Source organism: Corvus moneduloides, chromosome 1, assembly GCF_009650955.1.
Source record: "Corvus moneduloides isolate bCorMon1 chromosome 1, bCorMon1.pri, whole genome shotgun sequence".
Classification (NCBI taxonomy): Eukaryota; Metazoa; Chordata; class Aves; order Passeriformes; family Corvidae; genus Corvus; species Corvus moneduloides.
Window position 1 is genome coordinate 48741985 of NC_045476.1, and position 24049 is coordinate 48766033.

General features: G+C 51.3%; 3 protein-coding genes across 3 annotated transcripts; all 3 read left to right on the top strand.

Moving 5' to 3' along the window:
* Positions 1-2195: 2195 nt before the first annotated feature.
* HOXA3 (homeobox A3) lies at positions 2196-9151 on the top strand. Its single transcript, XM_032109148.1, has 3 exons — positions 2196-4756; positions 5418-6006; positions 7480-9151. The coding sequence occupies exons 2-3, from the start codon at positions 5535-5537 to the stop codon at positions 8247-8249; spliced, it is 1242 nt and encodes a 413-aa protein (XP_031965039.1). The 5' UTR covers positions 2196-4756; positions 5418-5534; the 3' UTR covers positions 8250-9151.
* A 3440-nt stretch (positions 9152-12591) lies between these two features.
* On the top strand, positions 12592-15882 carry HOXA2 (homeobox A2). The gene is made up of 2 exons (XM_032109160.1): positions 12592-13848; positions 14520-15882. Exons 1-2 carry the CDS (start codon positions 13467-13469, stop codon positions 15272-15274), a joined length of 1137 nt encoding a protein of 378 aa, XP_031965051.1. The 5' UTR covers positions 12592-13466; the 3' UTR covers positions 15275-15882.
* A 3907-nt stretch (positions 15883-19789) lies between these two features.
* Positions 19790-22594, top strand: HOXA1 (homeobox A1). Its single transcript, XM_032109173.1, has 2 exons — positions 19790-20729; positions 21161-22594. Exons 1-2 carry the CDS (start codon positions 20111-20113, stop codon positions 21514-21516), a joined length of 975 nt encoding a protein of 324 aa, XP_031965064.1. The 5' UTR covers positions 19790-20110; the 3' UTR covers positions 21517-22594.
* Positions 22595-24049: the final 1455 nt, after the last annotated feature.

Here is a 24049-nt window from a genome sequence, read left to right on the forward strand (position 1 = left end):
TTGTCCCACTTCTCCCTCAACTCCCTGCCTTGCTATTTCATCCCTAAGAGATCCCCCAGAACCAGCCTTGAATTATGGTGCTTCCTGCTTCCATTTCGGGGCATCCAAGGACAAGGCGCTTTACAGGCATTATTTTATTCGGAAAATAGTAATTCGGGGGAGGTGGGGGGAGGGAGGGGAGGGAGTGCCACAGAGTGGGACTCTTCGGGGAGAAAAGGCAGTCATTTCTGACTCAGAAATCAGCCCCAAACACTGCCCGTCCCTCCCCGAGCTAAGCCCTATCTCTCTCAGCGGAATGGAGCAGAAAGAAAATATTCGGCCTCTGGGAGGGAAAGACAGATAAAAGCAGCGGGGATCTGTGCGTTGGGACACTTATCCCGACATCATAGGAGACATTAAAAAAAATAATCATCTTCTCATGTTTAAAATTACCTCTTTGGGGAGAGAGGGGGCGTGGGGAAATGGGACTAATTGGAGAAATCTCGCAAAATACTCTTTGCAGGCAGTAAGATGAATGGAAGAAACACTTCAATATTCCTATGAACCACTTCGGTTCTCACAATTGAAGTCCTTACATATCCTTTCATTTTTAAAAATCCTCCCCCCTCTTCCCGTTCCCCGTTCTTAAATACAGACATTTAGTCAGAATATCCCGCTGGAGATGGTTCCCAAGTTGAAACGCCCTCTTAGGAAAAACTCGTCCAGCTTTCGGCGGGGATCCCCAAACCCGGCAGGCTCCACGGTGTTCGTAGGTTTCGGCAGTCCGCATCTTTTCTCTCCCTGTCCAAATCCTCCTCGCCGGTCCGGGGGGCTCCGTCGGGGCGCAGCGCTGCCTCTCAGTATTTGGCCGGGCAAGTGGGCGAATGGCAGATCAGCAGTTTCAGAAGAAAGTGTGGGGTTGATTATTGACTAAAAAGAGTTTTTGTTGGTTTTTTTTTTTTTTTCCTTCCAAAGCAACATTCACAGGATTGTTTGAAGCAAAACGCATACGAAGGATTTTTGCCTCTTCTCTCCTCCTACTCTGGCCGCTTCCCCTTTCATGTGGTGCCTTCTCACTTATGCCATAAGGAGCAAGTGTTTTCTGTTTTAGTGCTCTGTTTACAGCTTTGGTGCACGAAGTCATAAATCTTGCATAGCCATAAATGACAAAAACCATTGGTATGCGTAAGAGGCCACCCCAGCCTTATAGTGCTTTTTATTTCTCGCTTCCCCCTCGCTTTGTTTGTATTTAAAGATGACGCTGGGTTCCCTCGTGCTTTAAACGGACTAGTTATATTTATAATGCCTTAATTAACGAAGTAACGTCAAATTTACACCTAGATTTTATTCGCAGGCTCTGCTTAATGCACGGAGCCCACAGCCCCGTTACCGTCTGCCAGACGGGCAGGGTCTGCAACTTTGTTTAAGTTCTCGTTTGCACGGTCGCTGCCGTGTTTCTGTTGCAGGAAACTGGGGGGACACCACCACCCCCAAACCCCGTGGCGCTGAGGAAAGAGGCGAGCGCCTTCCCCAGCTGTGCCGCGGAAAGAAGGAGAAGGCGAACTGAGAGGCTCCGGGCCCGCGTCCACGCGGGGCTCCCGCCCACGCGTCCCCACGGGGTGCTGCGGGCACCCCGACCCGTCTGTGCAGCACATGTCTGTGTGTGAGCGCCTCTGTGCCCGTCCCGGGCGCTGGGGATATTTGAGGGGGGCAGGGGGTGTCTGTGTGTACATCTGTGTGTGTGTGCGCTCACGCATGCATGAGTTAATAATTAGTAACTCTAATGATTTCCAGCGTGGCTCTGAAAGCATTGCCCAGAGCGGGGATCCTGGTGGGCTTCGGTTGGCTCTCCGGACCCAGCCCCGGCTCTCCGGGCTTTGCTCCCCTCCCCGGGACTCAGCCGGGGCTGTGCGGGGCTCCCGGCCGTGGGGAGAGGCAGAGGGGCTATTCTGCAGCTGCCCCCCAGGCCCATCGGTAAGAGGGACAAACTCAACCCCCCACAGCAGCACCCTGGAGGCTGGTGAGAGCGACCCTTTGTGAGCGCCGTTTGTCTTCATTAGCATAATTTTCCTGGACTTCGGTGACGCCCGGGTGCGGGGGGGCCGCACTCCTTCACTGCCGTGCTCCTGCGCTCCCTCCCCAGCCCCCACCCTGCCCCATGCTTCCCCAGGCGGCCGCCTTCCTTTCTTTCTTCCTTTTTTTTTATTTTTTCCTTTTTTCCCCCCCTCCAACTCCCCCCCCTCCTCCTTTCCTCTCTCTTCTTCCCTTCTCAGAGCAGCCCTGGGAAACAACCCCGTTCTCCGTGCCCCGCACAGGGGGAGCCCGGTACGCCGGGGACCGGCTCGGGGTAGGGTGCGCAGCCTGAAGTGTCAGGGGAGGGGGGTAGGCGGGTGTCCGGAGCCACCGACCCCATCCTGTGCGGAGCAGGACTCGCCCCTCCCGGCCGGGGGGTGCCGGGTGCGGATGAGCTGAGCCGGTGCCCACCCCGCGGCCACAGGGATCGAGCTGGGGCAGACAGCCCCTGCTCTCTGGGTTGTGTCGCCTGCAAAAAAAAAAAAAAAAGAGAGAGAGAGAGAGCGAGCATGCTGGCTTCCGCCTCAGTCGTCAGAAGTTAAGGTAAGCAGGCCACAAATACGCTGCTATCAGTCGTGAATGGCGGAGTTTATGTCCCAGTGATTTATGACCGTAGACTTAAATGTCGGTTCAAGAAGAGTTCACAAGCTGGGGCTTCCTTCCAGGCAGTGACTGATACCCTTACACTTCGTGTTCAGGCAGCTCTCTCTCCTCTCTTCCCCCCACCCCCCACCTTCTCTCAACTTTGTCTTTATCTTTCAGGAAATCTTTCAGGGGGGCTGCCTGGTTTTTCGTCCTAGAGTCAGAGTTTGGGGCTCGGTTGGGAGTTACAGGACAAATACCTGGTGTGCTTGGGAAGGGGGGAAGCACAGGGAAGCAGAGGGTGGGAGAGAGCTGAAGTGGTGAGTGGGGGAAACCAAGCGGACTTGCCTCCCCAAGCAACTTTCATCTGCTGTCTCTGGGCTGTCTGGGTTGGGGGGAGAGAAGTTGGTAAAGTGCAGAGCTGTGTACTGCACAAAACGAGATGGAGCCGATAAAACAGGCATTGGAAAGATTGGGGGCCCATGTGTGTTTGTAAGACCTGTCTTTTTGTCTTCGAAGGGGAGAGGAGAGCTCTTCCCATCCCAGGCACCGGCTGGGGTGGTAAACCCACCTCCTCTCCCCTCTCCCGTTAGGACGCTATCGTGATCGTTATGGCTCTTAATCTCGCTATTCCCACTTTCTCCTGGAATGACCGGGCGTTCCTCAGGTTACCCTCGCTCCTCTATAACTTTGTAGGAAGTGATTAACTCGGCGAACCCGAACTCGGGATCTGATTTTTTTTTTTTTACTTGCTGGCAGACGGCCGAGGCTCCAATAATATTTTGCCTTCCAAGTAAAGTTGCCTATTGTCTGCAGGCCGGCAGCTACGGGAGCAGCCACCCCGAATCCTCGCTCCGCGCTGCCCGTCCTGCCAGCGCTACAAAACTTCGCAGCAGCCGAAGGAAGGTGAAATGTTTGGTGTCGCGGTCATGAAAGGCGGGTGCCTTTGTGAAATCACCCCTGGCTGATTGTTTCCTCCTTCTCCTCTGGTAGTGGTGTCTATCGTCTCTCTTTCAAAGGAATTGAGAAAAATCACACCAGGCCTCGATAGCACAGGGAAGGAGAGGCGAGGAGCTGGAAATTGTTTGTGCGCCTCAGATCTCCATCGGCTTATTAGCTTAATAGCATCCCAAGAGCTTGATTAGTGCAATAACAGGGTAACCGCCCTGCTGTAGGTGTGTTACCTTCATTTTGTTACGATCTAACAAAGGGAATACAGTTTTCTAAGAACTTGTATAACTTGAAAGGCGTAGAATGAGCTCGTTTGGTGCATGTGTTGTGTAAGGCTTTTCGCCCCTAAGCATTTGTCCTCGTTAGATGTTTTGGGGGGGAAATATCCAGCTGCTTAAGTACAAGGAAAGTGGTAAAAGAAAAGAGGCTCTTCTGATCTGAAAAGACGTGGTTATTTGCCAGCGAGGGGGTAGGGGGACGGTGAGTAACACACTTCAATTTCGGAGAACAATGTGAGTGCGTGTGGAAACACCTCCTGGATCCGAGGTTACGCACAGGTCTCCTCTCTCATTAATATGGGCAATTCTTTAATTGGTTATTTTCAGGCAGGTGACGAAGTAGACTTTAAATGGGTGAGTGGGAATCCCAGAAAGAAAGGAAGATGGGTGACAAAAAAAAAAAAAAGGGGAGGGGGGGGGAAGGGATTCGCCCGGGCAGGAGAAGCATTCTCTGAGTTTGTGTCCACCCTCTCCCCAGCCAAGTGACCCTCATACATCAAATTACATAGCAGTTTCCAAGACAGAACCTATTATCGCTAAGTTGGAAGGAAAGTTCAAGCCGTGGTCATGGAGATGAACGCTGGTTTTTCAGGTTTCTGGTGTGTTTTTTTCCCCCAATCCATCATGTTTTAACAGGTAGGATCTGGCTGATTCCACGAAAAGTTAGTGTCTTGAAAACAACTGCTGAAAAAACCAAACCGACGACCGCCCCTGCTGGTCCCGCTGAAGGGGCTTTGCGCGGCACCGGGTTCAGTTGAGGCTCCAGACCCACTCACGAGTGGGAGGCAGGCTCGGGGGCTCCGTGGGGTGGCCCAAGCCGAGTTCCGGGACCGAGAGGTAGCCGCTGCGGGCGGCGGGCGGGGCTCGCCCGGGCAGAAACCGCTGCTGCCAGGGTGCGTGACCTGGGCGGCTCGGGGTGGTGTGCGGGCACGGAGGGGAGAAGGTGCCGGCTTTGTTTATTTTCCTATCGAGCGTTTCACAGACAAGCCAAAATCCATCACTTGGGTTCGGGGTGTTTAAATATCCCTTCCTAGGAAACCTTTCTACCCCGCTCCTGCCCCCTGCCACACGTAGACGGGAACCATCTCATATATTTCTTTGAAGTTGTATGAAGAGCCTTAACCAGGGGAGAAAGGCTAAAAATAAAACAACGCTGGTTAAAGGAGAGGGTTTGATCTTAGAGTTGGACTGAAGTAACAGCCCAGCCCCTTCGCATTACTGATTCCTCGATCACCCTTATCTCTGAAACCGGTATTAAAACAGCCTCTTGGTGACAAATGATCAACCCTCTTGCTCTGTTCCTTAAGAAGAAAGAAATAATAATAAAAAAAACAAACCTAGAAAGCCCCTATCCCAGTGCAGCAAAGCACATATTTGTAGATGCCAGTAAGTCCAGGCAGCTTTTATATCGAAATGCTCCACGCCTGAGGCCAAGTCATGCTGCTAAATATTGCTGACCACTTTTTCTTTTATGGCTTTCATGTCACTTAGCTATTGAAAGTAAGATGGATTTGTACCATTTCTTCACCCTGCTCTGCTCTCCCCACACCCCAGGTCTGCCCGGAGAGGCCATTGGAGGAAGAGCGCCACGTGACAGAGGGGTGCCAATGTTATTCTCCAAGGGTGTCAAGACCCTGTCAGTTTGCGAAATAAATATTGGGAAACAACGAAATGCAAAAAGCGACCTACTACGACAGCTCTGCAATCTATGGTGCCTACCCCTACCAAGGAGCAAATGGTTTCACTTATAATGTGAGTCAGCAGCAATATCCTCCATCTTCATCACTTGTGGAAACTGAGTACCACCGCCCCGCGTGCTCCCTCCAGTCCCCCGGCAGCTCTGTGTCCCACCACAAGGCCAATGACATCAGTGAGAGTTGCATGAGGACCCTCCCCAGCCAGACTCTCCAGCCCCCCAGCCTCGCTGACCCACAGGCTCCACCGCAGCCACCTCCAGCCCAGCAGTCACAACCTCCACCTCCGTCCTCCACCTCACCATCTCAAAATGCCAGCAGCAACCCTACCCCGGCCAACCCCACCAAGAGCCCAGCTCTTAACTCACCCACCGTGTCCAAACAGATATTCCCGTGGATGAAAGAGTCTCGGCAAAACACAAAGCAGAAAAACAGCAGTTCCAGTTCAGGTATGAAATGTGTTCCCCCTCTCCCTGGGTATTTCTGGGCTGACTATGCATCCTGTGGGGAGGAGGGCTGTCGTACCCACCTTCACTTTAGGGAGGGGAGGATGGGGGTTTTTTTACCCTCTGAGTTGACCCCATGAAACTTTTGGAACGGGCTTGCCATCACTCAGCTTATTCACTGAGGGGAGCTCAGTGTAAAAAACACCCCATGCAAAACTTTCCCAGCCTTGCAGAATGGGTCTGAATTAACTTTGCTTCCTAGTGGCAGAACCACTTGTGCCCTCCAGCATCTATCATATTTCCTAGGTAATCCCCCCTTCAGTAAATCATGTCAGTGCGGAGCAGCCCAGGCCTCAAGCCAGAGGCTTGTCCCGAGTACTTTGTTGGCATGGTGCTGTTAGATTAATAAGACAGTGACCTATCTCTGCTGAAGTGTAACGGGAATAAAATAGCTCATAATCATGTGCAGGCAGGATCAATGCCCTGCATGCAGTCAGAACCTCTTCCTATTTTAATAAGCTGATTGGCAAAGTTACAAGCCTGGTAAACAAAAGTGATTCTGGAGTGCTATAAACTTCAGGCCATAAAACATTATTTGAGGGATGGAAGTGTATATCAATGCTTTTATTACTCAAGGAAACCCAAACTGATAACACCAGTGCTAGCTCCAATGCCCAGAAGTTGGGCTTATTCTGACTTCTTTTTCACTTAAATGTGCCTTGGAAATAGAGTTCAAAACTTTAGCAAGTGTTCTGCCAGTCTGCTTTTTAAAGCTGTGGTAACACTGCTGTTTACAGTCTTCCATATGATGTATTTATTTTATTAAAAAGCAGCAACACTTAAATATATCTCCATGCCTATATGCAAGCCTAGGTACTGTATGTTCTTCTTTATATATATTATTCTTCCCAATCACTACCATCTGCTTATATTACGCTATATATTTGATATGATAAAAACCATTATACTGACAATTCTGTATTTATTTGTTAAAATTTTGTATTGTGGATACCTAACTTTCAGGTATTTGTAGCTGATGTATATATATACATACATGGGTTTTCAGAAAAGAGGGTTTTAGGTCTTTACAGCAATAGAGAACAGCTAGTTTTTGAAGACCCTGGTCCCACTATGTCAGCAGAGCCACAAGTTCACCTTCAGAGTTTGTAAACCTCACTGTGTTTCCCTGAACCCTCCTTGCTCCTCTCCACCAAGCTCAAGACATGTTGCATGCTGTCATTCTTAAGGGAAGCACGTGTAGTCATATAGTGACATTAACGAGGTGAAGGAAGTCTTCTGAGTCTTGTAGTTTGGCGCGACTGAGCTCGCGCCATGGGGGAGGACTCGCTGCACGCATGGGCATCCATCTTGCCTTTGGGAGCCAAACTCTCCAGGCGCTGGTGTTGTTGGCCATTTTCTCGTGTTGCCATGTGTAGGTTCGCCATGCTGATTGTGTTCTTTGTGTGATTTACATAGGTGAGAGTTGTGCTGGTGATAAAAGCCCTCCAGGGCAAGCCTCCTCTAAGCGAGCCCGTACAGCTTACACAAGTGCCCAGCTGGTAGAACTGGAAAAGGAGTTCCACTTCAATAGGTACCTTTGCAGGCCACGAAGGGTAGAAATGGCTAATTTGCTCAATCTCACAGAAAGACAGATCAAAATCTGGTTTCAAAACCGCAGAATGAAATACAAAAAGGATCAGAAGGGCAAGGGTATGATGACCTCTTCAGGAGGACAGTCCCCAAGCAGAAGCCCTGTCCCTCCAGCTGCTGGGGGATACCTAAACTCTATGCATTCTTTAGTAAACAGTGTCCCCTACGAGCCCCAGTCGCCTCCACCATTTAACAAGCCTCATCAAAACACCTATGGCATCCCTGCATCGTATACTGCTCCTCTTAATAACTGCCCACCTCCTCAAAAGAGATACACGGGGACAGCAGCTGTGACACCTGAATATGATACTCATCCTCTTCAAGGCAACGGTTATGGGAATCCACATATACAGGGAAGCCCCGTCTATGTAGGGGGCAACTACGTGGAGACCATGACCAATTCTGGGCCTTCCATCTTTGGTCTAACTCATCTCCCTCATCCTCCCTCTGCCAACATGGACTACAGCGGGGCTGGGCCAATGGCCAACAATCACCACCATGGACCTTGTGATCCACATCCAACATACACAGACCTTACTGCTCACCATCCTTCTCAGGGAAGAATTCAGGAAGCGCCCAAACTCACTCATCTGTAAGAGACAGGAGTCACTAAGAGGAACACACCAAGCCCCCAAGTTTTGGAAAGTACTCATCCCTTCCCTTCTCTCTCCTCTCCCCAACATGTGCCCTCCCCTTCCCTTCTCGTTTCTTTTGTTCGTTTTGGTTTGTTTTGTTTCCTTTCGTAAAAGCGTTTTCTAGTTTATGTGACGTAGCAATACTTGTTGCTTGAATTGCTCTATAGTTTCACTAGTGGATATTTATCTTCTTGAACTGTAGCCTTGTGTCTCACTTTGGGAGAATGCAGAGGCTTTATACTTTACCTTCTACACTTTTATCAAAACAGGGTATATGAACAAATTTTCTATAAAAGGAATTCTTAAATGTGAATTTGTTCGTACATGATTGATCCCACGGGGAAGCAATTTTTTTTATTGCACTTCTTTTAAATAGCAAGAAAGACATCAAAAGCGCTTGGACAGGGACTCCCTGGACAATTATTGATACGTGTAAGTCTTTCAATGTGTGTATGCTGGTGAACATTCAGATTTATTTATATTTTTTTTTCGCAAACATTGAATAATCTAAGTGTTTAAAATTTTATTTATCCCCATTTGTTCATATTTATATATATATTAAAAAATCTGTACCCTGAATATTCAGGAGGCCATATATTAGATGGCATATCGGCACGCGTTAGAAATATCGTTTGAAAGGAAACTATTAACTCCTTTTATTAAAAATAGTGATAATAATGATGATGACGATGCAATAAAATCTGGGAAAAAAGATCACGGTTTGAATATTTTATGCTTGTGACATCCAGCTAGGCAAAAAGTGTGTGAAGCTGAAAAGGCTAGATTTGTTTTGAAAGTTATACATTCCTTGCTGCTCACGTTCTGGAAAAAAAAAAAATAAAGTTTTTATTCTGAATAATAAAGAGTTAAGAACATGTTCTTCGCAGCGGAGGGGAATGAAGAGCCCTTCATGACGTGGGGAGCTAGGAAACCCGTCTATAAACTTACACTAGGATCTGCTCGCCCACCCGAAGGGCCCCGCGATGCCTTTTCAGCATTTCATAGGCAGGGAGAGAGATTTTTCTTTTCCTCTCTCTCTCTCGCTCTGTTTTTTTTTCCTTTCTTCCAGCAGGGGAGGTTTCAGGGCCCGCGGCGGCCGCCTCCTCCCGCACCCGCTGCGCGGTGCCCGGCGGGCACGGATCGCCCCCTCCCCGCGGAGCAGCGCCGGGAGGACAGCCGAGGGTGTGGGCGTCCCAGCGTGTGTGTGAAGCACACGGCACCGGAGCGCAGGATAAAGGCCCGCGTGGGTGCGGAGGGGCCTCCCGGGCGCTGGGCTGGCGCCCTGAGCCGGGCGGCGGGGGCTGCGGAGCCCCTCAGCACTGGGGAGCAGGGTGGCAGAGCAGGGTCTGGCCGAGCCGCGAATGCGCTGGTGGGGGGGGTGGATGCGCGCACCGCTGCTCCTTCCACCCGCTACCCGCGCCGTTTTCCCCTTTTCCTTTAAGAAGTGGATTTTACCTTTTCCTTTCCCTATGTTTCCCCCCCGAATTAATATTTTTTTATATTTTACTGGGGCTTGTTTCATTCTTGCTGAGCCGCCTTTCCTCCCACGGCAGCCTGAAGGTGTGGGGAAGGGGAGCCTTGTGCTCCGTTTCTTCCCGCGGGGGTGGTGTGGATGTGTGTGTGGGTGCTTGTGTCGGAGGGGGGGGACACGGTACTGTAGAAGGGCGACGGTCCCGGCCCCAAACGTGCACCCGTAGGGGTCTCCGGTCCGAATTGGCTCGAGGTAGAACGTAGAAACCCACAAGCTTGTGCTAAAATCCGGTTTTTATTCCTTTCAGGCAAAATGTCTGTAATTTTTAGATTGAAACTTGAAAGATAAATCAAAAGGGACCTTAATAGACTAGGTAAAATATACCCCTGCACGTTTATAAAGACATATTCCTATGCTGTGTAGATAATAACGCACGCTGTTCACCATCTGTATCTTTTAGAGCCCAGAAAAAAAATTGTCGCCATTTTGGTCTCATGCTGAAATATTATTAATCTTTGGGCTTTACCTTGTTCCCAGAACCATCCTTGCCTGATGCTGAAACGTTGTCATGCACTCGTGAATCTATACAGAGCTTTTCTGCATAAATAGATAAAGCATGCCCAGTCAAAGAAAAGGATAGCAAATAGATTTATGCCGTGCTGTTTTTTGTATATATAGACATGTAACCGTGGAAGGAAAGGCTATGTAGGCTAATATTTTTCACTGAAACCTGATTATTACCCAATACAGACCGACGACTGATTATTATTTTTGTAGGCGAAGGAACCATTTTTGCAACATTGCAAGACAATGCTCGTTTCAAAGGAGCGCCCGTATAAAATTCAAGCTGCCCCCCCACCTCTCGGATCAGTTAGGTTAGATACAACAAAAGGTAACGGTATAGTCACGATACTTACTGTGTGTTTCCTTTAGCACCACGAATTACATTTAGAAAAATGTTCAAATGGAAGGAAGTTGGCGTTTTACTCCCCTCCCACCCTGAAGAAAGAAAAATACAGGGGATTTTCCCCTCTTCTTTCCATAAACCGTATTCAATCCTCTCTTCAGAGCCTGTAGGTTGCAAATAAGAATTTGTAATTTTGCATTTAAGATTCGTCCGATTAAAAGATCCCCCTGGAGGCAGCAGTAATTGATTTTCCCAAGAATTTCGCGTCCTCTCTGCAAAGGTTTTGTTCCAGGTGGTTTTTGTATTAGACTGACCACAAGAAACAAATGTGCAGAATAGAGACACCCACACAGGTTTTACTCACAAAGCCTGGTTAAAATCCAAACCTCTCTCTTTATTATTTGTCATCCTGCTGTTAATCCCAATATTTTCCAGAGGGGAAAAAAGAAATCAGAGAAAAGAAAAAGAAAAGCCCGACCCCAACGTAGGCACCAAGAAGCAAAATAAAACCGGACTTTTCCCACAAGCAGCCCAGTCCTCTGCCAGAATATTTTAAAAGCAGCTTTTTTCCTTGTTTACTTGCGTTTCTTGCTCTGCCTCTTTTCACGGCCACATTTGATCTTGGAAAGAGCAAGAAGCTTTAAATGTGTTCTTAAGGGCCAGTAGCTGTCAAACCTTTTGGCGGCCAAGATTGATCGCGGGCAGACACCACCAGAGCTTTGTTTGGACTAAAAGCAAGAAAATTAAACCCCTTGCATTTTCCAACAGCATCGATATTTGTAAGGCATCCCTTTCGAGGGATTAAATGACAAGTCTCGTTCTATATTTTATTTAAACAAGCAACCACCAAAAAGCCCATTTAAAGCCTCCCGGCCCCTCCCCTCCCCCTCTCTCCAATGCCTTCGCAGATATGCTACATCTTGTGGGTGCATTAACTTAAAACCGATTTTTAAAATGCACTTCCTGCAGACTGGACGAAGACTGATCCACTGAGCGCTTGGGGTCTTGTTCTCTATTTTTTTTCCCCGTCTTTTTTTTTTTTTTTTTTTAAATATAATTACGAAGACGGTTGCCGACCCCTCTTTGGCAACTCCGAAAATAAAGCGAGACGGCACCTCATCGCGCTGGCGATGGCTCCTGGCTCCTGGACGATGCAGAGAGCGGCTGGGAAGCGCCTTCCCCCCGGCCCCCGGAGCACCCCACCCCGCCGTGCACCCCGGTCTCTGCGGGCAAGCAAGCCCCAACCGGGCTGTCTAGGGCGGCTGTGACCATAGGATTCATCCGGTTGGTGATTGTGGCCATCATTGTCATCGCTCTCCCTGTCGCCTCAGTATAGTTGGAAAATTATGCCAAAAGCATCCAAATTCGGGACTTGCCTCGACCTGGCGGGGGTGACTGGAGGCAGCGGCGGCAAGAGCCAAGCATCGGAGGCGAGTGCCGTCTCTCAAGTCATAACCTCGCAGCATTTTCGCTCTGTCTGGCCCCTAGAAAACAAAACCGCTACCAGCCCATATATTTCCTGGTAATCGAAAATACTCACCAGACCCAGCCTACTACGGTTACTAAGCAAATTATGCCAGCAGACGGGAGTATCGTTTGCAAGCTAATGCACGGGATATATACTTTTTTTTAAGAGCCAACAGCCAGACTCGTTTGCAGCCTCGCGATTTGGCTCGCCCAGAGATGTTCTCCTAGGGTTATGTTTTACGGTCCAATCCCGGGAAGCCAACTGGAGAGGGAAGTCATGAAGCTCCAGGGCTGCTGCCTATGTGACTCTTCCCCTCGAAGCAAGGTTGCTGAGGAAGATCCTGATAAACAATGGCTCAGCACCGGCGACCAATTGTTCTCCGTACTGTACACCCGATAGCCACCAAAAAAAAAAAAAAAAAAAAAAAAGAAAAGAAAAATAAAAGGAGGAAAAGAGGAAAAAAGGAAAGAAGAAAGAAAAAAATCGAACAAGAACACAAAGCCAAACAAATAAACAAACAAAAAATACAAAGGAGCTCATTGAGGCTGAGTCGGGAAGGAGAAACTAGTTTTGGAGGAAGTGCTATTCCTAAGAAAAAATCAAGACCCAGTGCTTCAGACTCCTGCCTGGGTGCAACTTCTTATGCGGGGGCCTGACGGTGTCAAAACTTTGAAGATTAATGGATTACTTTGTTAATGACTCAAGGCGTCAGATTGAGGTGCTTAAATGATTTGTGAGGTGCAAAGCGTTTTCCTGACAGTCCCAAACAATGAGAGAAGAGTGTGCGGGTGGATGCAAGGAAGGCAGCAGGCTGCAGGACAAGCAGCCACACACACACACACACACACACACACACACATTCGCAGCCTCTCACACAAACATATCCACGCACACGCACCCTCCTCCCCACCCCCGATCATTTCGGATTAGGACGCCAAGGGGATAGATACTCGAGATATCATTTCCCCTTTTAAAAAAAGTGTAAATAAAGCCTTTCTGGCCCCCAATGAGGCGTTCCTTCCCGACTTTTTTGGATCAATCAAACAGACAGTGGCTTCTTTTGATTAAAGCCCAAATTGTCATTGGGCAGAGGCAATCATGTGACAGCCAATTCGGTCCAATTTCAACCTTGTCTCCATGAATTCAATAGTTTAATAGTAGCACGGTCCCCATACGGCTGTAATCAGTGAATTAGAAAAAAAACACCCCACCAGCGATCTTCTATGCTATATTTTTTTCTCCTCTCTCTCCTTTTTCCTGGGCCTTCCCCTCCCCCCGAGCCCCCTGAATCCGAGGGAACTTTTTCTCCGCGGGGGCTGCCAGTTGAAGGCCATGAATTTCGCATTTGAGCGAGAGATCGGTTTTATCAATAGCCAGCCATCGCTTGCTGAGTGCCTGACATCTTTTCCCCCTGTCGGTGATACATTTCAAAGTTCATCAATCAAGAACTCGACGCTTTCACACTCGACACTGATTCCTCCTCCTTTCGAGCAGACCATCCCCAGCCTGAACCCCGGCAGCCACCCTCGCCACAGCGGCGGCGGTCGCCCCAAGGCGAGCCCCCGCGGCCGCAGCAGCAGCCCGGGCCCCGCCGGCGCCCCGCCGCCCCCGGAGTACCCCTGGATGAAAGAGAAAAAGGCGTCCAAGCGATCCGCGCTGCCGCCCGCCTCGGCCTCCGCCTCAGCCGCTGGACCTGCCTGCCTCAGCCACAAAGGTCAGTCCAAAGACGTGCCGCCAGCCCCGCCGGGCCGCTATTTTGGCTCCCCGCATCCCCCCGGCTTCGCGGGGGGACGAGGCGGAGGGCGGGCGGGCGGGAAGGACGGAGCTGGCGGGGCTCGATGGAAACCCAAACTTTCCCCAAACTTGCCTAATGCGGGATGATTTATTTGAGTTGGAGCTGACCTCTCTTGTCTCGCCGTCCTAGAGTTAGGATATTTGACAGTAATGAAGAGTGATAGATTGCTCCCGCTCAGCTAAGCAGCTGATGCATTAATTATAAATTGCGGTATGGCTAATATAAAGTTTGCTCCGGTGTGGGGAGGTTGGGGAGCTGGAGGCAGCGATTTGGCGGAGGTGGCCGAGGGGCACGCAGCACCGGGCGCTCAGCAGTGCAACACAATGGGTTTACTGCATCCAAAGGCGGCCATTTTGTTGCAGTTGCTATTTTATGGTATATGGACATATAGATATAGACATATACATGCAGAGAGAGCACTCCCTCCACCCCCCCGGGATGCGATGTGCTGGGGTGCTGAAATTCAATCCGTGCATTTTGTTTTGTGTGTGTGTCCGTGTGTCTTTGCTTTCACTGTTCTGGCTGTGATGCTTTGGGGTGCGTGTGGTGGTGGTGTTTTTCTTTTTTTTCTTTTCTTTCTTTTTTAACAGACCCCCTTGAAATCCCCGATAGCGGTAGCGGTGGATCTAGGCGCCTGAGGACGGCTTACACCAACACCCAGCTTTTGGAGCTAGAGAAAGAATTTCATTTCAACAAGTATCTCTGTAGACCAAGGAGGGTTGAGATTGCAGCCTTGCTGGATCTGACTGAGAGACAAGTCAAAGTCTGGTTCCAGAACAGGAGGATGAAGCACAAGAGACAGACCCAGTGCAAGGAGAATCAAAACAGCGAGGGGAAATTTAAGAACCTCGAGGACCCCGAAAAAGCGGTGGAGGAAGAGGAAGAGGAGGAGGAGGAGAAATCCCTCTTCGAGCAAGCCCTCAGCAACGTCTCCGGCGCTCTCCTGGAGCGGGAAGGCTACGCTTTCCAGCAGAATGCCCTCTCCCAGCAGCAGGCGCAGAATGCGCACAATGGCGAATCCCAAACTTTCCCCGTTTCGCCTTTAACGAGCAATGAGAAAAATCTGAAACATTTTCAACATCAGTCACCCACTGTTCAAAACTGCCTCTCAACAATGGCCCAGAACTGTGCAGCTGGCCTGAACAATGACAGTCCTGAGGCCCTAGATGTCCCTTCTTTACAGGACTTTAACGTTTTCTCCACAGATTCCTGCCTACAGCTTTCAGATGCAGTTTCCCCCAGTTTGCCAGGATCTCTGGACAGTCCTGTAGATATCTCTGCTGACAGTTTTGACTTTTTTACAGACACACTCACCACAATTGACTTGCAGCATCTGAATTACTAAGAAATTAAAGACATCCTCTCCAAGGGTCCTGCTTTCTCCTCCTTATTCTTCTTTATTTTTTTCCCCCCAGTGAATTAATTTTATTTTCCCCCTCCCTTCCCTCTTCAGTATTTTCTGTTTGTTACTTCCCTCTGATATGCCATTTTGCCGTTTCTTTTGAAGTTTTAGTTGTGTTCAATTTTAACCTAGCCACATTCTAGGTCCTTCTATGAAAGCAATATATGAGGTCTGTAAGAAAGTGATCGTATAGGAATGTATCTTCACTTTCTTTTTATTTTTGTATTACATTAGGATGCGTTGTCATAAGTATTTTTGGTAGAATAAATTCTTGTTTGCTACAAGGAGCTTTCTCTTTTTTCTTTCTCTTTCTCCTCTCTTTCTCTCTGCTTTCAAGATGGATAATATGACGGGCATCTCTCCCCATCTCTTCCACTACTAATTTGCCAATAAACAAAATTCAGTGTTCTAACAACGAGCAATTGCCCTTTTGGCAATTTAGGACATTCATTAGAGAGGAAAACTCGTTCGTTTTCTTTATTGTAAGGGTACTCACAAGGGAAGGAAAAACAGACTAAAGAAATTAAAATCGTTCACGGGTTTGATGGAGATTTGTTCCTTTTAATATATAAATGTGGCATCTTATCTCCGTGAGGATACAAAGCTTAGAAGTGGTGAGCTGTAACAAAAGCATGAACGAGGACTTTCTCTGTTACAGGCAGAACGTAAGAGAGACTCAGTAGGATAAGCGTCTCCTGCAGAAACCAGCCTGTTACATGAACGAAAGAAAAGGCGTTGTTTTGTTGTTTTTTGTTCCTTTTTAAAAAAAAAAAAATCCTGTTTTTCTAAAAAGTAGTGCTTAGCAGCCAGCAAGATTTTTCAGAAAACGTGTCTTAAAAAAATATCATAGCTCACAAGGAATGTGGTTGGTTACCTCTCACGTGCTGAGCAATCCAAGAAATCAGCCCTAGGAGGAGAGGAAATGGAGAAGTTAGTGCCTGTGAAATCAAAAGGGTGGGAGAAACGCAGGGGGAAGAAAAAGTATTTAGGGAGGAACCAGCCTCTCCACTCCATACTTTTCGGGGGCGGTGCGGGGGCAGACCCGAAGATATTTTCCTGTGTAAACCTTCTTGCGAGACGAGACTGATAACGAAAAGGGGAAACTCTGACTTTAAAGTTACATTATCCTCGCCCCCCCCTCTTCTGCTGGAGGCAGCAAAGACGGGCTTTCAGAAATCTCCACCAAATTGCCTGCCACCCGGCGTTGCCGAACCCCAAAGCAGAGGGTGAGCCCCGTCCTTCGGGCTAAAAGCGAGCAACAGATGCCAGCGGGGCTCTGCTGCTCCGGGGCCGGGGGATCCCGGGCGGGTACGTTCGCGGCTCCTTGCGTGCGTGTGGGTCCGAGTGAGTGTGTGTGGTTACATTACACAGGCGAGTGGGGCTTGGGTGGAGGTTTGTGAGCGGGGCTCTGCTGTCCGTCCATGCGAGGAGTGTTGTCTCCCAGCCCTGTAACACGTTGTGGAGCTGGGATGCGTGGGTTATAGCTGGAAGGGCTGAACGCAATTCTTCCGAAAGTCATAAATCAAACTCTTTCTATGAATGAGAATGTCATCAAAGAGATCAATTGCAGGAACACATGCACAAATAAAAATCCTCTTACGTATTTGCCGGGGCTGGGGATCCCCGTCTAAAACCATTAAGTGAGAAGGCGTTTAGTCATAATTCACTTTTATTGCTCTTTTAAAACAACAGCTTGGCTGAGCTGCGGGCGCGGTGAAACCTCGGCCTTGGTTCTCCTTCCCTCTGCTCCAGCCATGTCCCTGCGGAAAGCGAGCAGCCTCACCGGCATTTTCACTCCTCTGCCACTGAGTTAAATTGGACCGCAATGTGCATGTAAGGGTTGGGGTTTCTTTTGTGCCCAGATTTCCGGATGCTGACAACGCTTAAAGAAAACTAAAGCAAAACGAACTAAAAGAAACCCCAGACATTAAAACAACCCCCCCAAACCCCAATCAGAAACCAGAAACATCAAACAAAAAGAAAAAAAAAAAAAAGAAAAATAGAAAGGAAATGTGTTACAAGGTTTAAACTTCTCGTAAACTCCATTTAAATAAATGGGGGAATTCAGCAAGTAGGAGCCGCCTCCGAGGCTCCGACTGAACCCTGGGGCCACAGCGGGGGCACAGTCCCACGGAAAAGCCTAAACAGCCGGGATCGCCTCCTTAGCCTCAGTCCCGCGGCAGGAAACGCGGAGCGAAGCCGCGGAGGGGCGCGGAGGGGTCGAGATGGCCTGAGGGCGGGGGGAAGCGGCAGTAGCTCCCCCTCGCCTGGCCGCGGGGGAGGGAGGGTTTGGTGTGTGTTCCCCCTCTGCTCCGACCCTTCTCATGATGTTGCCCCCATGCTTAGAAGGGGCAGCAAAAACCGAAAGCCCCGCCAGAGAGACAATGCAACAAGAGACAATGGCACCAAAAAGGCAGAGAAAAAAGGATTTCAGAATGCTGGAGGCTATAAGAAAAGTGATTCATCGGAATTTACGGGTAAAAGGGATCTACTTGTATTAATTTTTTTTCTTGGCTGACTGAAAAAGCACTGAGAAGATGTCAGCCCTTTTATTAGTAAAGAGTCCTAATCGCCTGTCTTTTCTCTCTGCTTTATGCAGTACTTATCTGGTTTACAAGAATGAAATAAATGTGTTTACAGCTGTAACCATAGCCAAAATTGGCGCAGTATAATACCATAAATGCCTCTGGGGTGTTGTTGCTCTTGTCCTCCACTCCGCCCCCCTGCAGTTTAAGAAACGGAACCTTTCCAGAGGGCCCTTAACCATCCCTGCCTCTGTAGTAAATCAGAACAAATAGACATACTGAGGGCACCGAGATAGGAGTGTGGGGGAGAGAGGCGCCCTTCGGTTTTGGCTGACAGTAGAGAGGCCGTGCAGATGCCATGGGATAAGGGCTGACCTAACAGCAATAGGAGAGCTTTGCACCTAGGGGAGAGTGTTGTAGTTCATGTGGGAGGGAGGAGCTTGAGGGTGTGTGTGTGTATTCGTGAGCAGGGGGTGGTGGCGGGGTAGAAGAGCCTTTTGGATTTCAAAACAAGCGAGAACCGAGCGTGAGAACACAGGGACATAAGAGTCGGCACCTGCAGAAATAGAAGGGGTAGCCCCTCCTGGGGCTGGTGTCAGGGGACATGACTTTCCATCCATCTTTCTCGGAGGCTGACGTTTTGCAGAACTTCTTTCGAAGACTTTTGGTGCCGTCCTTTCTGCCGGCAGATGGCTGGGCGCGCCGGGACAGACGGATGCCCGGCCTTTACCTCCCCTTTCCTTTTCCGCATACGTAAACCGAATATGAGGTCGTAACCCATATCTCACCGCCATCCCTCCTCTGGCCACGGACCCACTTTTTTGACCCAGCTCCCCACGGGGTTGGGGAGGGGTGTGTTGGAGTCGATGCTCAGCGCGGTTCCCAAGGGTCCTGGGGCCGCCTCTGCCACTGGCCATCTGCCACCCCTCCCCACCGCCGACCCGGGTGGCGGAGCGCAGGGACAAAGGGGCCGGGGCGGCGGGCCCTGCGAGTCCTGCTGCTCCTCTGCCCCTGTCCCGGGTCGTCTCCTCGGGCTGCGACCCGCGGCACCCCGGACAGCCGTCCCCCCACCCTGTCCCAGGGCGGGCGGGCGGCAGCGGCGCTGCGGGACCACAGCAGATGGGCTGCGGAGCCCCCGGGCCCCCGTCCAATCATTCGTCCTCCTGCCCCCGGCTCCTCCTTCCCTACCCCAACCCTGGGCTGGCGAGGGTGAGCCCAGCGGAGGTGCGGGGGGAGCAGGGATGAGGGCCAGAGGGTGGCCGGTGAGCCTGGGAGAGCACAATGGCCGTCAGTCCCAAAAGCGCCTCATTTCCATGCTAATGTCCGCGGCCGCCTGGTGATGCGGCTGGACAAGCCCCTTTAACTCTTGGCGTGGCGTCGCGCTGGCACTGCGGCGAGGCAGGACCGGCGAGATCCCTCGGCACTGGCACTGTTACCGTCTCCATCTCTACCCGCATCCCGTCCACATCCATATCCTCGGTCCCATGCCTATTCTCCACCTTACCCTTACCTTCATTCCTGTCCCTATCTCCATTCCCATCCCCATAGAAGTCCCCAGCCGCATCCACGGTCCCATTCTCGTTCCCGTTCCAAGGGCTGATGCTCTTAGCACTGTGCCTGCCTCTCTCCGCCGCATCCCTCGCCCCGTTCTGTGGATCCAGTCGCCTCCCCACTCCGCACGCCCCCCCACCCCCATCCCCACCCCCCCGCTGCTGCCCCGGCCGGGGGTTGGTGGGCGGCAGACGTGCCCCGTGCAAGCCTGACAGCGCCGACAGCAGGGGTGATGCTGGGGCACCCTGGCAGCAGCACTCACCCTGGAGGGGACGGCGGTGGGCTCCGCGGGCCGGGCGCAGCCTCCGGGTCTCTCCTGCCTTCCTCTCTCATCTGGCGGACGAGACCCAAGGGGCTGCGGCGGCGGGCGTGTGTGTGTGTGTGTGTGTGTGTGTACAGCCCAGCCCGGCCCGGACCGCCCCTCCACCCCCCGGGGGCCACTGCCACCGCCTCCCTGCCCGCGGTGCCGCGCCGTCGGAGCGCTCGGCGTTTAAATGCCCCCGACGCGGCGCTGTATCAGCGACAGGAGCCGGGGAAGCCCCGCGGGCGCCGCAGCCATTGGCTGCCGCCCCCCACGTGCCTGCCCGCTGCCGGCGCCTTCGTGTCATTTTCCTGCCGGCCCCATGGAGGAAGTGGGAAAGTTGGCGCGGCCCCGCCGGACGCTGAAGACCCGGTGGCGGCGTGACAGAGGGACGCGGCGAGGATGAGCTCCTTCCTCGAGTACCCCGTCCTTGGCGGCGAGGCGGGGGGCTGCGCCGCCCGCGCCTACCACCCCGACCACGGGATTACAACTTTCCAGCCCTGCGCCGTCAGCGCCGGCAGCTGCAGCGGAGAGGACCGCTTCCTGGCGGGCCGCGGGGTGCCTATCAGCCCCCACCGCCACCACCACCACACCCCGGCCCAGCCCGCCACCTACCAGCATCACAGCGGGCTTGGGGTGTCCTACGCGCACCCCGGCTGCGGCCCGACCTACAGCGCGCAGGGCTTCGGACCGGCGTACGGCCCCTACCCCCTGGGGCAGGACGCGGAGCTGGGCGGCGGCTTCCCTCCCTGTGCCCCCGCCGTGTACTCGGGGAGCATCTCCTCCTCCGCCGCTGCGCAGCACCCGCTCCCGCACCAGGGCTACGCGGGAGCCCCCGCTCAGTACGTGCCTCCCCCTTACGGGCAGGAGCAGCAGAGCCTGCCCCTGGGCACCTACAACCATGCCCTCTCTCCCCTCCACGCTGGCCACCGGGAAAACTCCCGTTCCCCCTCCACCGAGACCTCGCCGCCGGCGCAAACCTTCGACTGGATGAAAGTGAAAAGAAACCCACCCAAAACAGGTCAGTGGCCGGCGGGAGGGCCGGGGTGGGGGCCGCTCCTCTCTCTCTCCGCCGCGGGTGCGGGGAAAGAGGCGCGGTGTCCCGCGGGGCGCTGAGCAGGTAGGGCGGCCCGCACCTCTGGGAGCACTCCCGGCTCTCTGCCCGCGGAGCTGAAAGCCAGCGCCGCTTATTCCTCACTTATTCCTGACTCCCCCTTCTCCTCCTCTCCGTGGTCATATTTCTCGTAATTCATAAACCACTTATCAAGTTTCCTCTGACACTAGAGGCTGACTCCGGTTTAGCACCTCGCACTCCATCACTCACCCTGCCGGGGTTTCCCTCTTATCCCAAGAAGTTCTTTCTCCCTATCGCTTAGCCGGTGTGGACATATTGATTACATCGCCTATAAATCATTTGCGCTCACTTACTTACCGCTGCATGTCCCCTTGCAGGCAAGGCTGGCGAGTACGGCTTCGTGGGGCAGCCCAATACCGTCAGAACTAACTTCACCACCAAGCAGCTCACCGAGCTGGAGAAGGAGTTTCATTTCAACAAATACCTGACCAGGGCCAGGCGGGTGGAGATCGCGGCCTCCCTCCAGCTCAACGAGACGCAGGTGAAGATCTGGTTCCAGAATCGGCGGATGAAGCAAAAGAAACGGGAGAAAGAGGGGCTGCTGCCCATCTCCCCCCCCACCCCCACGGGCTGCGAGGAGAAGGCGGAGGAGTCATCGGAGAAGTCCTGCTCCTCGCCCTGCAGCGCCTCGCCCGCCTCCTCCGCCTCGGACACTCTCGCTGCCTCCAACTGAGACCGGCCGCGCCCCGACGGCCGCCCGGCGAGACGCCCCCGCCAGCGCGGCACGCGTCCGTCACCGCCGCTGCGTCGGTCCCTCGGTCGGTCGGTATCGCCGAGAGGTTCCGGCGAGCTGCCGCTCGCTCCCCTGCTACCTCCGCCGCCCCCGCCGCCGCCCGGCCCCGGGGGTTCCGGCTCCGCCGGGTCCCGGCTCTTTGGTGCCAGGGGATTTTCTTCCCGGGCCCCCTCTTCCTTTTCTGCTGGAGGAGCTGTGTTGGCACACGCGTCTCCCTCCTCCACTGTAAGGACGTTCTATCGAGCTTCCCTGAATGAAAGACAGGTTATTTAGGGTACATAACCTCACAAAGAGATGCACTATTGCAAGTGTTTACACGACTTATAGGACTTTCATCCCCTTAATTTAATGTATTCTTTGTTCGTGTCAATGAGTTCGTTGCTTGTAAATACTTTGTCCGAGAGATTTATCTTTTTACAGATTTTTCTAGAATGATGTTTCGATTATCAGGTTAAGCAGGGTGAGTGCATTCGCCAAACTGGATCCATTTTTATATTGGTAAAGCAGACGACCGTATCAAGTAAATGTCTTAAGCTCAAGCAGATACCTCAAAAAAAGTAGCGCTATTTCTTTAAATGTGACAAACAAGGCTTCAATTGCACTAGGTTTTTTAAACCTTACCCGGTGTGCTTGCTCCCTCTCCTTTTCCCCCTGCCCCGAAAGCTGTGTTGGATTATGCTCAGCTAAAGGGTGCAACCATCCAAAAGACCTTGCCTCTTCCTATTTTCATATTAACCTTCCTTTAGACTCGATGTCTTTTCAAACTACTCGTGAATGTGACAAATGGCCAAATGAATGTATAATTTCTGTGGTTGGTGTCCAGACCTTTGCATGATGCACCGTGCTTTGCTGTACTGCGGGTACACTGAGTTCTATCAGTTGTCGTGTGTGAGCAAAATGTCCTCCTGATTTTTCTGTACAATCATGAAAGGCACTGTGATTCCACTAGTGGTGGAGTCCAGGGCAGGATTTACGGGTCCTTATAATGTCTGTAATAAATATATTCCACTTTCAGGTAGCCCTCGTCTGCCTACCTCTGCGTGACGTCAGCGCTGAGTCACAGGCTGGGCTCAGCAGTTTTGTTTCCCTTACTTTCTTCTACTGGGTTTTTTCCAAGGGGGAAAGGGAGTGAGAGTCTCACAGCCTTACTCCTCCTGTGTTGTTTTGTCAGGGTAAGAGCTCTGGCTGCCCAATCTGAGTTCTTACACAAAACTTCTTCCTCTCCTATGCTAAAATAATATTATTTTTAGAAAATATAAGGCCCTTCTCTCCATTCTCTGTAACTGGGAGGAATTTATGATCCCAATCTATTTCTGAAGCACAAACAGGAGAACTTCCTGGGTCAAGTGCTAACCTTTTCACCTCGGGATGGATGCTGACACTTAAATAAATAGAACACCCTTCAAAAGCAGAAGCTCTCTTCAGCCAGTCTTTCCTCACACTGCAGGCCCCTCTCCAAGGACTCAACATTTAGTTAGCCTGGGCACTAAGCTTGTCTGTCTTCTCTCTCCCATCCCAGGCTGCTATCCCCAGCGCTTGATGGGGTGCCAAGGTGGGAGATTTTGTCCCACTGTGTTTTTGGCGTTAATCCCAGCCCGTTCCCCCGTCCCTCCCTCTCTTTTTATTAATTTACTTATTTTTTCCCCCGTGTACAAGAGCAAGCTCTCGCAGGTAAATATAGTAAGTATTCCAAAAAATGTCAAGTGAATAGCAGGTCGGGAAGGGAGAGGAGCCTCTGTGGGGAGAACCTGGGTGGCAGGACAGAGCAGAGGCATGCTCAGCTGGACAGGGGGTGTCTCAAGGCACTGATGCCACTTGAATTACAACGCAAACACGCCTAACATCTCCTTCAGCCGGCCCAGCTGCGGGAAGTGCTACCGGGCTTCTCCTGGGGCTGGGCTGCCCACGCAGGCTTTGCTTTGCGGGATCGGCAGAGAGTCAACGAAATTTTCTTCACTTCAGTGTCAAAAGACACAAACCCTGATTTGCAAGGCGCGGCGGCCATATCAAGAGCCGAGCTATCTGCAAGGGAGCAGGGCTGTCTCCAAAGGCTCCCGCCGATGCCTCTATTTCTTTCATTTCCCCGCCTGCCATATACTTTACCTTTTGTTTATTAGTGTAAAGCCACAAAGCAAAACAGATGGCCTTCTTCCAGAGTCTTGGATGTGTTAAAGTGGCATTTACATGCCAATGAGGGCATTTCAATATCGAAATCTGGATCTAAACATTGCTGAAATCCGGATCTACAACTCGCTTCCACCGGTGTTGACTTAATGTGTTAGAAAGAGCGGCCATAAATTACAGCCTAAATACGAGAGACGAGACTCTTGTCAGTGCGTCAATGAGGGATTTGCGGGCAAAGAATCCCATCTCCTTCCAAGCCCAAACTCCACTTATATATATATACACACATACATATATATATATATATACACACACACACACACACACACACACACACACACATATGTAT

Excerpts from the sequence above, each read along its gene's own strand:
- HOXA2 (XM_032109160.1), top strand. The coding sequence starts at position 13,467 with ATGAATTTCGCATTTGAGCGAGAGATCGGTTTTATCAATAGCCAGCCA. Across the intron at positions 13,849-14,519 it reads TGCCTGCCTCAGCCACAAAG|ACCCCCTTGAAATCCCCGAT; the intron begins GTCAGTCCAAAG and ends CTTTTTTAACAG.
- HOXA3 (XM_032109148.1), top strand. The coding sequence starts at position 5,535 with ATGCAAAAAGCGACCTACTACGACAGCTCTGCAATCTATGGTGCCTAC. Across the intron at positions 6,007-7,479 it reads AAACAGCAGTTCCAGTTCAG|GTGAGAGTTGTGCTGGTGAT; the intron begins GTATGAAATGTG and ends TGATTTACATAG.
- HOXA1 (XM_032109173.1), top strand. The coding sequence starts at position 20,111 with ATGAGCTCCTTCCTCGAGTACCCCGTCCTTGGCGGCGAGGCGGGGGGC. Across the intron at positions 20,730-21,160 it reads AAGAAACCCACCCAAAACAG|GCAAGGCTGGCGAGTACGGC; the intron begins GTCAGTGGCCGG and ends GTCCCCTTGCAG.